The sequence below is a fragment of the Macrobrachium rosenbergii genome, chromosome 40, assembly GCF_040412425.1.
Source record: "Macrobrachium rosenbergii isolate ZJJX-2024 chromosome 40, ASM4041242v1, whole genome shotgun sequence".
Lineage (NCBI taxonomy): Eukaryota > Metazoa > Arthropoda > Malacostraca > Decapoda > Palaemonidae > Macrobrachium > Macrobrachium rosenbergii.
The window spans coordinates 16,791,477-16,804,928 of record NC_089780.1 but is presented as its reverse complement, the minus strand read 5'-3'; the positions used below and the strand labels follow the sequence as shown (position 1 = coordinate 16,804,928).

The following is a 13,452-nucleotide window of genomic DNA, read 5'->3' as shown; positions in this document are numbered from 1 at the left end:
TAATTTCTAATTGGTTTCAGAAGCTGACTCTTAATCAAAATATATTTAATATCTAATAAGTCTCATAAGCTGATTCTCAATCATAGTTTTACATAATGATACTCTTTGAAATAGGTAAAATAAAGTATTGTGCAAAGTTTCTGCACTGCTTATGCAATTGTTTCACAATTTTTGCCCATGCAATATTCACTCATAACTATATTACCAAAAAACAAATCACAACCTCAAATCTAAAAATTTAACACATCATATTCATACATTATGCATAAATTCCAGACATATAACTTCATTTGTAGAACAAACAATGGTGATTAGGTGGGCTGTTACATGAGCAAATATTCCCTAGGTCCCGGTTAACTAATTTACTCTTATAGTGTAGGCTGATCCACCTGTGACAGGGCACTGCGCTCAAGAGGCAGGTAATTTGTCTTACGTAGTGGCCTTTGTAATAAACAAAAACTGCGTTCTAAATCATTTGTTTCATCATAAACCTACTACTGTACATTAATATACACAGACAGTAACTCAAGTAGGAAGCATGCTGAGCTGATGATGCTCTGAGAAGGGGAAATTGACCTTGAGAGACAAGGAAGGGGATCGAGATTTGGACTGGGACCTATCTGAAAAGTATGGAAGCTGGACACCAAATTCATTGCATCAACCTTCTTAAAAGGTAGAACAGATGAGGCATCTGACTCTGTCCTCTTATCAAGAAGCCAAGTTGCAACATTTAAGGAGATGAGAAGGGCAATTCTCCAGAGCAGAAGCTCACCCTGATGTAATTATCGAGCTAAAAGTAGTTGAGAAAAGCAGCCTCAGCACTCCTCACATAAGAAGTCCCCCTGCATTTGAGGAACCGGACAAACGTCAAACCAAACTTGAGACTCGAAAGCTCCATAGATAAAGAAATATAGATCTAGGACCTGAATTCCAACTAAGTAAGCTAATTATCCTAGAAGATGACACAATGAAAAAAAAAAAGACTTGCATGATTCAAAAGGAAAAAGTCTCAGTTTCCCAGAATAATTTAAGGACAGATCTCCATCTGGGTGAGACAGCAGCAGAATCTTTGTTGAAGGGCTGAAAAAATCTTATTTCCTGAATCTAGAAGCCTTGCCACCATCCAAGAACATGGTTGAGAGGTGCTGTTAACCCAAACTTCATGACATGCTAAGGAAAGAGGAGATAAAGAAAACCTGACATTAAACATTTTTTTGTCGCTGATGATGATGATAAAAAAGAAGTGTGACCAAATCCACAACCAGTCTGCTTTCAGGGACGAATTTTGGTACAGAAGACTGAATAAGCAGCAATTTATAAATAACAGATTTATTTACACAACTGTAATGATAAGCCTAAAGCTACACTTCAAAATTATCTTAATATCATCTGATGTATTTACAAATACAACACTGTCATGTGTGAGATTGGGATGTCATGCATACCCAGAAACAAAAAAATTACTAACATCTAAACCAGGAAGTTTTCAGGAGCCTTCTGCTTACTCATCCTGGATTCCATAGAGGTCATCAGCCAACAAGAAGTCTTATAACTGAAGCTGGAAGGGCTGACATCGACCAAAGTCGAAGCCATCAAGACAGATATAGTGCTAACTAAATATGCTATACTCAGGGTTTCCTAAATCCTTTTAAAATGAGCTACAGTACTAAGCTATGATGGAGAAGCACTTAACTAGGTTACCGACTGTATGGGTAACGGTACATGATACCTGTGAAATACACTATTGTAAACAAAATCTGGAGGTCTTGTTTTACATAACACGCAGCCTATTTGCATTATTAAATGGCAAAATAAAAAATTCCCAGGGACATTTTACTGAGCACATTTAAAGGTGACAAAAATGGTATTTTCATAATAAAATTAAGTTTCATGTATATTTACCAAGTAAGTACATTGCTATACTTTTCTACTCATGCGGCAGTTAAATATTTGAAGTTAGCGATTCGTTTGTTTACGGTGTAAGTAACTACCCCGCTCTCTATCGGGTAACAACAGGTACAACGAAACAGAGACAGTCACTTCTTTTGAGCTTAATGTCCATCAGAGGGGAGGGAGGGTGGGCTCTGGTCTTGTAATTACTTGTTAAGTATACAGTATATCAAACTTAACTTTATCATGAAAATACCATTTTCATATACGTAACTTATCAAGTAATTACATAGCCGAATCCCACATTAATCCATTTTCATATATGTAACTTAACAAGTAATTACATAGCTGAATCCCACATTAATAGGTGGTGGGATAAATTGACATACTGTATTCTGTTCCAAAAACATATCAATGGTGGGATAAATGGACATATTCTGTTCCAAAAACAATCAGATATGAGGATGAATTTGCAACATAAAATCTGTTAGCATTGTAACCTTACCTGGTAAGAGAGCCACAGTAGATGATTACTGCCTTGGTCTGTGCTCATCTTGACCTATAGCAGCTTAGCAGAATAGTTGTGATAAGTCCCTACTTTTAAGAGGAGGCTTTGGAATGAAGGAGTCTTTCGAACACCCATAAACAACATAGAAAAAACTGCCCTTGCCCTGGGCACAGTACCAAAATGCAATAGATCAAATAAAATAGTTACCCACACCGACAACAATAATAACTTAAAAACATCATACCACTGCCACAGACTGGTGAGCATTCCAGGTACAAGTACCCCCAGGTGCCCAAAAAGAACTCGACACTCAAAAAAATTCAAGACAAAAAAGTTACGGACAGGAAGGGTTGCTTCCTAGGCCAACTCCCCCAACACCAAGCCAGCCATGAAAAGGGATCTAAGGTACTGCAATTTTCGTACGTCGTTTCAATTTCTTTTAGACAGTGTGAGGCAAAAATGGAACTGCATTTCCAGTATGTCAACTAGAGGATTGCCGAGAGCGACATACTATGCGTATAGGCATGTGAAGTGGCGACAGCCCTAATATCATGTGCTCACCCCTTAAGGAAGTCAGGATGTCTTCTTCTATTTGAGTGTGTGCATCAATAAGACTTCTAAGAAAAAATGACAGTGCATTCTTAGACATAAGTTTTGATGAGTTCTTAACTGTATAAGTAATACCTCAGCACCCTCACTGGGCAAAGGAACCTTTCCTCCTCCTCTGGTCCTAGAATGTCCATGAAGTTTTTAATTAAGAATCAGCGTGGCCAGGGATTAGACGAGGACTCATTCTTAGCTAGGAACCCAAGCACAAAGGTGTAGACAGCATCTCCCTCAGAGAAACCAATGCGCTTGTCTATAGCCTGCCACTCGCTTACCCTCTTGGGAGTGGCCAAGACTACTAAAAAAGAGCCTTCTTTATTAAATTCTTGTGTGAAATGGTACTGAGAGGCTCAAAGGCAGGACCCATTAACCATTTAAGAACTACATCCTGGTTCCATGACATCCAGATGTCCTTCACCTGTTTAGTAGTCTCGAAAGACTTAATCAGATCCGTCAGGTCTTTATTAGAGGCCAAATCTACTTCTCTATGCTTGAAAATCGATCCCAGCATAGACCTGTAGTCCCTAATAGTCGATGGAGAGAGTCCCTTGGTAGTCGATGGAGAGAGTCCCTTGGAAGTCCTGAGAAAAAGAAGAAAGTCCTCTCTTTGGCTTACAGTGGTTTTAGCAGACGAGATGTTATTTCTGCTGCACCACCTGCGGAAGATAGACCACTTGGCCTGGTAGATTCAGCTGGTAGACTTACGTCTACATCTAGAAATAGCTCCCACAGCTTGCTTTGAAAAACCCTTCGCTCTGACAAGTCTCCGGATAGTCCTTGATGGAATTTCCAAAGATGAGGCTATTTGAGAAAATATGGACTTTGAGGCAGTAACCTTTGGGAAGTCCACAAGAAGCTTTAGAAGGTCTGAGAACCATTCTTTGAGAGGCCATAAGGATGCTATTAGGATATCGATACATTGTTGTGAGTCTGTAACTTGTTGAGAACCGCCCCTCACCATGCTGAATGGGGGGAAGGTGTAGAGGTCCAGGTTCGACTAGTCTATCAGCATGGCATAAGTTGCCCATGCCTGAGGGTCTGGGACTGGCGAACAAAATAGAGGATGCCGGTAATTCTTTGGTGTGCTGAACAGGTCCACTGTCATCCTTCTCAACAACTTCCAGAGGCTGTCACATACACTCGAATTCAGGGTCCACTCTGTCGGGACGATTTGACCTCGTCAACTTAATCTGTCTGCCAAGACTAAGCCTGACCCGATTCTGGTCTGCCAAATGAGCAGCTCCTTTGCTGCCCAACAAAAGGAGAATGAGTGGGTTCTGCCTTGATTCCTGATATAGAAGAGAACCACGGTGTTGTCGGAATGCACCACCACGATTCTGTTTGCTACTGCTTTCACAAAATGCTTCAGGCCCAGATGAATGGCAGACAACTCCTTGGCATTATGTGTAGCTTCCTTTGCTCTGGAGACCATGTATTGGAAGCTTCCAGAGTGTCCAGCAGAGTTCCCCAACCCTGGTCTGAAGCATCTGCATAAAAGGAGAGGTTGGGGCTCAGCAGATGCTGAGACTTTCCATTTAAAAGTCTTTCCCTGGATGTCCACCACCGGAGATCCTCCTTAATCTTGTTCATAACTGGGAACATCACTGTGTCCAGTTGCTTTCTTCTGTCCCAGCTTGCTTGTAGAAAGAACTGAAGGGGGCCCATATGAAGTCTTCCTAGCTTCACAAACTGTTCCATGGATGAGAAGGTTCCCAGCAGACTCATCCATCAATTCATTGAGCAAACTCGAGGTGAAAGAAGGTCCTGTACTGACTGAAGGCAGGACTCTTATCAGTAGTTCACCAAATCCTTGGGAAAAGCGAAGAAAAAAACCTTAAATTCAACCACCAAAACATTCGATGTTGACGTCGAAGCCGGTAGAAAAGAAGTGGCTATCTCTGTTTCGTTGTACCTGTTGTTCCCTGATAGAGGGCAGGTAGTTACGTACACTATAAACAAACAAATCGCTACCGCTAATTTCAAATTTTTAACTGCCATGCTAGTAGAAAGTATAGCTATGTAATTACTTGGTAAGTTACATATATGAAATTAGTTGATCAATAGTTCAGACACCCAAATCCAGTTCTACAGTAGTTTACTAAGAGCTATATTCCTATAATCCTATGTGGCTCAGAAGGATTTAAGCTGAAGCTACAAAGAGTTGGTGGACAGCTGGGTAAGAAGAGAGTAAATGAAACAGATGAAAAGTAAAATTAAGGAAGCAATGCAGTTGGAGGGGGGTGAAGAGTTGCTGCAGCAAAGATTCTTTAGTAGCTGGAATCATTAGCTGAAAAATTTGTGACTGTAATATTTTCACAAGGAGATAAAAATGATTAAGCAGAACTTATAGAAGTTGGGGAATACTTTAATGGGAATTATTTTCAGTAAAAGAGATCAGGATGGGATATCATAATAAAATAACTTCTCACTTCAAAGTACCAGTACACAATGCCTTCATACAGTACTTGTACATTATCAGGGTTTGGAAAAGAATCAAATTATGAAATTCTGCTAGAATCTTCATCAATTTCCATTGATCCCCCAATTAACCTTTTCCATAGTTGCAATTCATTAAATATTTAAATCTTATATAACTGAGATCTCAAACCCTTTTGGGCCAGCCCTCTGAGACTTGAGAGGTCAGTGCTCCTGAAATTACCAGCCTATGCCAACTGACTCTAAGAAAAGAATGACACACCCATTACATAGTCGTAAAAGTGTGAGTGGGAAGGTTTCTTGGCCAGGATTATCAAAATTAGGAGCCACACAAGTTGCTGTCACTAATACGTACAGTGCTGGTGACTAATATACTGTACATACAAAGCAAACAAAAGGTCTTATGTAGCCTTGATACAGAGGCATGACTTACTAACATTATTTACGTCTTTCTGTTCCTTTTTTTGACACTTGTGCCATATAACTTTCACACCTCTGAATACATTAGTACAGTATCAGTAATTAATGTAAATGCATTTCATAAGTAATATGGAATGTTCTCATTGCATTAGGGTTTCCATTTGTGACCATAAAATTACTTTTTGTTCTCATTCCATTAAACGACAATCCTAGTGAAGCTGTCTCAACAACAGTGAGCGACTGACATCACTGACACAGTAATTAAACTCAATTAGCTAGCAAAATTTACTGAACCAAGCCCACCTACAAACTTTCTTGTTGGCAGCAGGAGACAAAATAAAATTCCTTGTTAGACACTGATGCAAATTACGTTATTAACAGGAAGCATCAAAAGGCCGAATACATACAGTATATCCGTTAGAAGTTTAGTAAAGTATATCAGTTAGATGAGTGGAATTCATAAGGTTTATACAATTTGTATGGGTGTAGATTGTGCTGGCTGTTCAAAATAAAAACCACTACTATATATCTCTTTATGGATTTTCTCTTCTTTTTTTTTTAAAGGGAAGGAGGCTGTCAAGAGGCCAAGCCTTAACACACTTATGGGCAGACGAACAATTTTGGGGGGGCTGAACATGAAAGCTAAGTGCTCCAAAGATGATGTTATTAAGCAGTGATACTGATCAGTAACTTAACAAGAGTAGTAAATTTTTCCCTTGTCAATTTCCTGAAAATTAAATTTCTCAACTGGCAATGTGCAATATTTCAAACATCATAAAGAAGCACATATCATACTGTACTTGTAGAAGGTCAACAGAAACTACATAATGTACAGACTACTATAAATACAGTAATTTGTTAACATTATAATACCTGACTGACCACGGACTCAAAAATACTAAAACCTAAACCAAACAACCGGGGCAATGACTGCCTACCCTCTCTCTCTCTCTTTATCTCCAGACTACTCGACCTAAAAACCTCTCTGATCAGATCAAGAGAAATCAATACTTGTGAATAGCTCTCCTGAGCACTTTGCATTATTACGCGAAGATGAAATGAAGGAGAAGACTGAAGAAAAATGGCATTCTAAATCATACCAGACGAGAGAGTTTTGAAAGAATTTAAAGAGATCAGACACAAATTACTGTATTTGTGAAAATGAATACAGCATGGAGAGATCATGGCAAATTGACTTTATAAGTGATCAACACAAAAGTTATTTTTCATAAGCCTTAATAAAATAGGGTATGAATTTACATGAATGAAGATAAAGAGGCAATTAACTTGGACAGCAAACTTCTACAAAATGAGAAATAAATTTGTGAAAATAGATGAAAACATAATAAATTCAAAGATGAATCAACATGAAGGAACAAATATAAATAAAATAAATGAAGAATTATATACTGTACAGAATATGAATTACTCAATGATGAGACAATTTGATGTACTGTATATGTACATCAAATAATAATGAAAAAATAGTTTCCCTAACATTTTTAATTAGTTTCTTTTGAGATTTTTTTCTATATTCCTACACTGATGAGTAAAACGACAAAATGGTACCAACACTACTGTATGGAATATTCCAGCTCTTACACTGAGTTTAACAAACAATGAAATAGTACCACTTGCAGTAACCTTGTGTGGCGCACTGTTGATGGTAAGGAAGCTTTTTCATAACATCCATTCAGACCAAACAATACTGCTTTCTGCCTTTCACTTTTCTTATAATTCCTTTGGTCACTCGTACCTAGCTTTCAAATTTCCTTAACTTTACCTTCTTCAAATTCACATGTCTGTTCCTAACTAGTTGTCTAGCTTATTCAACTTAAAACTACTCCAGATTTAACCTTCCCTAGGATTCTGGAGTGGGACTCATAGTGGTCTTAAACTAATTTATAAAACTGTACAGTAATATAATAATAACAATAATCATAACCATAATAATAACAATAGTCATAACAAAATGACAGATTCAAGATAAAAACTAGTAGAAATACCTCCGCCTTTGTTATCCATATAAAATATTTCACTTTTACGGGGCTAGTTTATCAATTCCTTATAGGTTAGGAAACACTATCCAATCTTTTCTAATTATTATGCTTCAGCTACATAGGGGCACTAGCTTACCCAATATGCCACATTCTCAGATATTTATAAGCTGTGCATGTAACTACTATGATATATAGTAGTTCCCATTAACATTTCCAAAAATACTATACAATACCTATCCTACCAATGGATATTATAGTAATCGGGACAAAGTAGGTATTTCACTTGGCCCCAATCAGTCAACTGACCTTTTTAAGTATTGGTTTGTTCATTTATTGTGGTTTGTTCACAAAAAGCAAAACTATAAAATAAAGGGCGAAACTCATGAGTTGAAAACGGGCAACAATAAAGCAGCAGCGAGTCTTAACTGCCTCAACGGCTGGACTATAATGACTCGTCATAACTAAACCAAAGGGTTAGGTTAAGGATGGAAGAGCCTAATATCTGAATCAACGTAAGAATGCATGAAACAAACAAATATGGTTAGTCATAATCTCCAAGTTGGACCATATGTGCTTTAATGTTTAAATGACAAGTTGTCAAGTCTAAGAACTGAATACTTTGCATCTGATTAGGTTATCAAGTATCTATCTATTAAGGCAATGCATCGATGAATGGGTACCATGAGTAAGTCAGTTTAGTAATAAAACAGCATGGTCTTAATAGCATATAAAGTATACTGCACTTCTGCCCTTAAAATAACCTGAAATGCTAATTCAGTCTGGATTCCTAGCATGCCTAGAACACTTGTCATCTATAACAAGAATCTCTTCGAAATGCATTATCAGTTAGTGTAGGCTCCACTAAACTAATTTTCTTTCCATAATAAACGTGACATGAAAGTCTTGTAAACAGAATACACAAACTGTTTTTCAAATGGGACGAAATATGGGGTCATCACAATCATACCTACCTATTACACACTGCATGACACTAAGGTTGTCTGTTATATTCTGCCACTCATATTTTTTCTATGCTTTTATCTCACTCCTCAAAAGGAAGATATGGGATACCCATTCCAAGCCTAAAGTGTGTCATTATGCCACAGGCTTGGCTACCCAGTAGAACCTCGTAAGTTCACACAACAATGTTTATGCCAGCGAAGTGTTTCTCCCCATAGTTCACTAGTATTTAAAATGATGATAGTCTTTCTATTATTCCAAAGTTACTGATCTATAACTGCTACTCCCCTTCCCATCCTGCCATTCATAATTAAACAAATTAAGACTATGGATTTCCAGCAAAATAATACATAATTTGAAATAAAAAAAAAAACAGAAAACATATCTATACTATATTCTAACCTTACCTAATCTAGAGCACTGGATCTCAACCTACCTGGACTTCCCCCACCCCCTGCCGAATGTGACCTTGAGTACTGTACACCACGTGGATATGCAAGAATACATCTATATGATTTTAACTTAAAAATTCACAAATATCTGGCATCGAAATAGTTTGCAGATATTCAATTTAAGAACCACAAGCTAAAATGTTCTTAATTAATTATTTCAGCACTGCTGTCACAATAATTTGCAATGTATGCACTAATGGAATTTAACCCAATATCTATTAGCTTAGGAGGAACAATTTGCACTTAACCATAAATAACTGCAATTCTAGACATCACAAAATTCGCTGTTCCTGGGGTTAGCCTATACTAATCAAATATTAATTAGAAATATGCTAGTCAAAATAATTAGCTTAAACATAAAATAGCCTAGCCTAATTCATCAATGTCTAACTTATCAAATGTCACACAATATCGGAAATCACACAGAACCGCCTTCAATGTCCACATATAAATAGCCAATCTTTCAAAATAGGCTATTGCAAGAAGACCATTAGGCCTATGCATCTAACATCTTACAGAATGGAATTACATAGGATAATCTAAGCTTAACCTAACATAGATTCATAAGAAATCCAATATAGACATAAACCGGCTCATAAGCGAACCAAAACTTTTTCGGCAGGTTTTAAATAGATAGTTTTCACCCTGTTCAACTTCCTGGTGTGCGCTCTGTCTGCGCAGCTACCTTTCATATGACTGCATAGGCCTAAGCTACAATTCAATTTTAATTGCGACATCTTAACAATCTAAGTAGGATACACCAGGTTAGCCCATCACCTTGTTTTACAAATAGCCTAAATTATTATTATTGTGCTTGCCATGAATTTAATATTCAGTAATGGAGACCAGAAATATGTATTTAAATGTGGTCGTCAATAGGCCTATCATCGATTTAACCAAGGTTTTGCTCTTTCTTCAAGACATGTTTCCAAATGTTTAAATATATAAAATAACATGATGGGTTTGGCCTAAAACATAGATTTATATTATAAGATACTTATAAGATTAAAAACACACTTAAATCACAACCATTTCCGTTTATTTTTTACGCCTTCCAGTTACGACAGACCTATGACTAGGCCTATGGCGAAAGCACTCGGCCAATCCACATTCTTTCCGAGACCACACTTCACACACCGCGTAAAATCCCGTGACATATGCAAAGCATGAATGGAGAATGAACAGTGATGAAAATCCACCTGCATACTGATAAAATCACACCGGTCTGACGAGCGGAGAAGAATAATAACGACCAAATCCGAGATGTAAACATTGGCCCCAGGGTGAGGATCCCACTCACTTTGAACGTGAAGTAGGCCTACGGAGAATTGTCTTAATTCCGGAATTTCCTTGAGGATCTCGTCCGTGACTAAATGGATGCCTCTGTGCTGCGGTCTTAGCTTTATCTTCCTCTGAAACCACGCCGACCCGATCTGGATTCCTCTCGTGGAGGAAGCCATGTTGGATGTTGTGGTCCCCTTCCCCTCCTGACGTCCTCACACCTTATTTCTCCCGGTTTCTCACACTAACAGCCCCACCGGACCATTATGGAGTCACTAGCGAGGTTAACTAGGGTCCATTATGGTGAATTAAGGGGTTAAAAGGGGAGCAATTAACATACGAGGGGCAGAATGGGGGAGGAAATGTTACACAGCAGCAGCCGTTCCACTGCTTTTATCGCCGGTTCATTCTGTCACTTTCGGGGGTCGGTTTCTGCGAATTATTTCTCGCACTTTTTTTATTTTTATTTGGTTTTTGGAGTTTTCACGTTTTCACAATTTCACAGAACGATCACTTCGAGGGTTATGATTTATCTGTCGAAAATTGAACTTCAGGGAGGACAAACAGTGCCGCTAATATTCTGAAGGAAATGGAAAAATTATTCGTTATCCAGCCAGTTTCTACAAATTATTCCTTTCATTTTTTTATTTTAGAGTTTTCACAATTTCAATAATAATAGCTTCAATAGTTAGGACTTATTTATAAAAAAAATTAACTTAACAGAGTAAAAAGAACAAGATAATTTTCCAAAGAAAATGGAAAAATTATTTGTTATCTAACTAAGCGACGTCAGTATTTCATTCATGATCTGCCTCAGCGATACCACTTGTCAAGTAAGAGCTGTCAAGGGGATTTGATCCACTGAATAAAGTCGCCCTAAGCTTTTCAGAAGCAATCTAGATAACAAATTTTAGACACGAAAATTGTGCAATATATTAAAAGCACTTTCCTTTTGGGGTAAATGCTGAAAGGACTGGTGGAAGCACACTCCGAGTAATCTAAAAAGATCACGCAAGAAACTCCTGACACTGTACAGACTTCAACCTTCAAAAACTATTTTTAATCATGATGACGCATCAGTGTCCAATATTTATCTGTTATGTATATTTCAAAGGTTGTTTGGAGATATAACCTTTCCAGATCAATGTAAAAACTTAAGAACTGACACTGCATAAATCTGCGTTTTTTTATTTGTAACAAACGACCGTCTGTAAAGGTAGATAACACAACCGCCGATTAATCTAACAAATGTTTTCTTAATTTCACTGATACGTAACTGTGTACAATTTTGCGTTAAATATATATAAAAGCACTTCGTGTTTTTATATAGCCAGCAAAGAAGACGCAACTAAACATTATAAACTTCTTCGTTATTGAACTGGTAATCAAACGTCACACAATGTTCGGAAAAAGAAAAGAAAAAGATTCGACTGCGACTGACTGAAACAAACACCTCCAACTTTACTACGGCAGCTCGTGAGTGTTCAGGAGCGAAGTGATGCTAGTAATGCCCATGACTACCACCAGATGGCAGGACGTCTAAAGAGCCAGTCCCAAAGATGACAGAAGATTTGCGCAATATGTGTTTACATTATTATAATACAATATTCTTGCATTTATAAGGTCTCCGTTATACGTATCTAAATTTCACCCTTTCTGTGTTTTACATGCTGGACGTGTTTCAGTAAGAATATTCTTTACTTAGTGAGTGGTAATAAATAAATAAATACATAAAGTAAATAAATAAATATATGTATATATGTGTTAGAACATATTATTTTCATACGATTCTTAATAAATGGATATTTTTAGGTTGACTGTACAGTATATAAGAAGAGAAGAGATGTTGCCAGTGAGGTGTATTGACTGTAACAGAGACTAAAAAATAAAAACTATCTTTTTTTTTGCAAGTCAGTGAATTTGCTTAGGTCTCTGCAAGACGTTCCCAGCAGACAAAACAGACGAACGAACTCTCTCTCTCTCTCTCTCTCTCTCTCTCTCTCTCTCTCTCTCTCTCTCTCTCTCATGCAGTTAAACAAATGAATTAATGTTTTGCATAAAGACATATTCAGATAGTTTAATTACACGGATGTGTGCATGTATTGTATATATGCATGCACATTCTAAGCGAATCTGGAGCGTACACATTACTGCAAATATACAAAATGTCTATTTATTTATTCATAACTTATTGATTCATAGCTTACGGATGCCATACATCTCTCTCTCTCTCTCTCTCTCTCTCTCTCTCTCTCTCTCTCTCTCTCTCTCTCTCTCTCTCTCTCTCTCTCTCTCTCTCATACTGACATGCGTACACATACACATAAATCTGTCTATCTATCTATTTAATATATATATATATATATATATATATATATATATATAAAGTTTTCGGTAACGGTCTTCTTAGATACACACACATTGCCAGATCTCTTCTGTCCTTAATAAACTCTCTAAGAAAAGTCCACTAGAGGGCGAAGCTGCTGAGCTTTTTTTTAACCAGTTACATTTTTCTTTTCCTATGTGGAATGCATCTTCGTGTCTAAGAGAATTGCCAATATTATATATATATATATATATATATATATATATATATATATATATATATATATATATATATATATATATATATATATATATATATATAGTATTCTATCTATGATAGGGGATTAGTGGCAAGAATAATTACCAGCAGCCTTACATATCTGTCTCTGTCTTGCCTGCACTGTTTTGTTTCCTGTGTATTATAATCCTCTTATTCCGCTATCTCTTGCACTCCATATCTCTAGGCGAGTCATGGAATAGGCCAAGAGAGGAAGCTAAAATGTGATAAGGAGAGAAGTGTTTAATGAATATCCACGGAAATGAAGGAAAAGAGACGAAAGCTGTTCAGAGGGAT

General features: G+C 37.2%; 1 protein-coding gene across 3 annotated transcripts in view; it reads right to left on the bottom strand.

The window, feature by feature from the left end:
* The window catches only part of LOC136826191 (UPF0047 protein YjbQ), a 32,765-nt gene extending 20,698 nt beyond the window's left edge, over positions 1-12,067 (bottom strand). Inside the window, exons 1-2 of one of the 3 annotated variants that reach the window (XM_067083251.1) lie at positions 11,995-12,067; positions 10,573-11,133 (exon numbers count right to left, since the gene is read on the bottom strand). In XM_067083251.1, the coding sequence (XP_066939352.1) occupies positions 10,573-10,732 (160 nt within the window). In that variant the 5' untranslated portion in view covers positions 10,733-11,133; positions 11,995-12,067. Of the gene's footprint in view, positions 1-10,572; positions 11,609-11,994 lie in introns of those variants that run through there. The other 2 variants (XM_067083253.1, XM_067083252.1) reach the window with 2 other exon arrangements.
* Positions 12,068-13,452: the final 1,385 nt, after the last annotated feature.